The sequence below is a fragment of the Magnusiomyces paraingens genome, assembly GCF_902498895.1.
Source record: "Magnusiomyces paraingens strain CBS 517.90 genome assembly, contig: contig1, whole genome shotgun sequence".
Classification (NCBI taxonomy): Eukaryota; Fungi; Ascomycota; class Dipodascomycetes; order Dipodascales; family Dipodascaceae; genus Magnusiomyces; species Magnusiomyces paraingens.
This window is the reverse complement of record NW_022474067.1, coordinates 3,400,001-3,402,370: the sequence shown is the minus strand read 5'-3', so window position 1 is coordinate 3,402,370 and position 2,370 is coordinate 3,400,001. Positions and strand designations below refer to the sequence as shown.

The window sequence follows — 2,370 nt, the reverse complement described above, 5'->3', positions numbered from 1 at the left end:
TGAGCCGCCGCCGCCGCACGGCCGGTCTCCTTTTTCCTTCTTCACCACCAGAAACATTTTTTTGAGAGAGAGAGAGAGGGTTAATACCTGTTTTTTTTTTTTTTGAAATCAAAGATTTTAAAATTTTTTGAAAAAAAAAAAATAAAAAGAGATTGAGGGGAAATCTCGATTGAATTAAAAATCCCCATTTCTCTTTGCTGCAATTTTGCTTCTAAGATTTCTCAAATATGACAGTTTCTCCGCCGCCGCAGGGTTCTAAACTGCCAACCACCCAAGCTGAAGCTGAAGCGGCCGAGGCAGTCGCGTCTATGAACGCCGCATCCACTACATCAACAACAACAACAACAACAACAACAACACAACCAACCATCACGGCCTCTGCGGGTTCCGCGAGTACGTCCTCCTCTACAGCTCCAACCACTGCCAATCCAACCACATCGACATCAGCTCCGTCGTCATCATCATCGTCTTTTCCCACAACCCAGGCCCCGCCGATGACCCTGTTGTCATCCAAAATCTTTGGTCCAGACGCGTCGGTTCGTCGTTCTTCCATTGCCAATCTTCTGGAAGCCGCGACCAAGGGCGTGAATGCTGCAACAACCGCAGTCACTGTTCCATCGTCTACTGGCACCACAATTTCCTCGACTAGTGACGATTCAATCCAATCAACTGCGTCTATAACTGGCCCAAAATCCTCTCATAATGAGAGTCAGTCACCTCCCTCATCTTCTTCTACTTCTACTTCGTCTGGTGGGCTCCCCGCGGAGAGCGGCTCGGTGTCTTCTGCGGCGGTGGCCCCTCAAACGGAAGCCCCAGCTACAGCGGCTCACGCGGCGCCAACCCTAGCCCACTCTCAACAAACTTCCAATAATACCAGCAACAACAATAACACTGGCACTCCGACGGCCATTGCCAATAGTGGCTCTAATAGCTCTAATAATAATAATAACAGAACTTCAAGGCTCGCAGCCGCTGTAGCTGCGGCCACTGCTGCTGCTTCGGCTCTGACTTCGGCCCCTGCCGGGGCTTCTCCTGGTTCCAGTTCCGGTCCTGCCCAGCAAGCACCATCATCATCATCATCATCATCAACAACCCCGCAAACTACTAACGCTACTGCTACATCGGCCCCATATTACAGCCCGTACTACCCTACCAGTACAGGTCCCTCTTCCTCACAACAGGCCTCAACCGGTTCTGGAGACATTTATTCAAGTGCCTATAGTGCAGGTGCCACAAAAAACCAGGAATACCCGGCTTACCGCCAAATGGGATACTACGCCCAGCAATACTCTTCAGGGAACTCTGCGGCAACCACAGCCACAAATAATAACAACAACTCCACTGGAGCTACCGCTGGGTCAGTGTCAGCCTCATCTTCATCGACGTCATACGATGTAGACGACCTCCATTCCAATGTCATATTGTCCAAGTCCCGGTCCCTTTCACAGTCCGTGTCAAATGTAATAAACCCTTCTTCAGGTCGAGGAAAACTTAAAAGAGCCCTTTCATCCTCTGTTTCCTACGGAACTGACTCGTACTCAATAGGCGAAAGCGAGCCTAAGGAAAGTAATGTTCGTGGAGAACGGCTTCTCCCTAAACCTTATGGCTCTTCAAGTCGTTCGGACTCTATAGGTTCTGCTCCAGGGTCCTCCCAGGGATCGAATGCCGTATCTGCTGCTCACTCGGTTACTTTCAACATGCCCAACATTAATGTTGATAGCATGGGATTTGGTATTGGCACTCCAGAATCAGATGAAGAAGGTTCAGCTTATTTGTCGCGTGCCCAGCAGCAAACAGATGGTACTCAAGATATGGGTGTACCTGCTGTTGAAGATAACTCAGCAGGTGGACATATCCAGCATCATCCTGCTGCTGTTGCTGCTGCTGCTGCTGTTGCTGTTGCCAATCATAACCACCAACATCATCATAATCAACAACATAATGATGCTCTGGCCAGTGCCACCAATGGAATCGGGCTCTTGTCTTCATCAGTACTAGACATTACCGCAGATCATGGTCACATATCAGGGATTGTAGATTCTCATCCGTCTCGTATTTTGACCTCGATGTCGACTCCACGTGGTGCAGACTCATCCAAGGTGAGTCCCTATCTTACCGTGCGCGAAAGCAACCTTCAACAGCAGCAGCAGCAGCAGCAGCAGCAGCAGCAGCAGCAGCAGCAACAGCAACAGCAACAACAACAGCAGTCGCAGTCGCAGTCGCAGCAACAACAACAACAACAACAACAACAGCAGCAGCAGCAGCAGCAGCAGCAGCAAGTATCATCCAATGTCAATTTACAGCAATCGTCTGTTTCGTCGTCATCTCCTACTTCTCCAGCAACTTTGGTGGGCCAGGCCACCGCCACCG

At 50.0% G+C, this 2,370-nt stretch overlaps 1 protein-coding gene across 1 annotated transcript in view; it reads left to right on the top strand.

Moving 5' to 3' along the window:
- Positions 1 to 227: 227 nt before the first annotated feature.
- The window catches only part of SAPINGB_P001000 (uncharacterized protein), a gene marked incomplete at both ends in the record, with an annotated part of 4,125 nt that continues 1,982 nt past the window's right edge, over positions 228 to 2,370 (top strand). Inside the window, one exon of the mRNA XM_031995723.1 lies at positions 228 to 2,370. This exon is cut by the window's right edge and continues 1,982 nt beyond it. Within this exon, the coding sequence (XP_031851614.1) occupies positions 228 to 2,370 (2,143 nt within the window).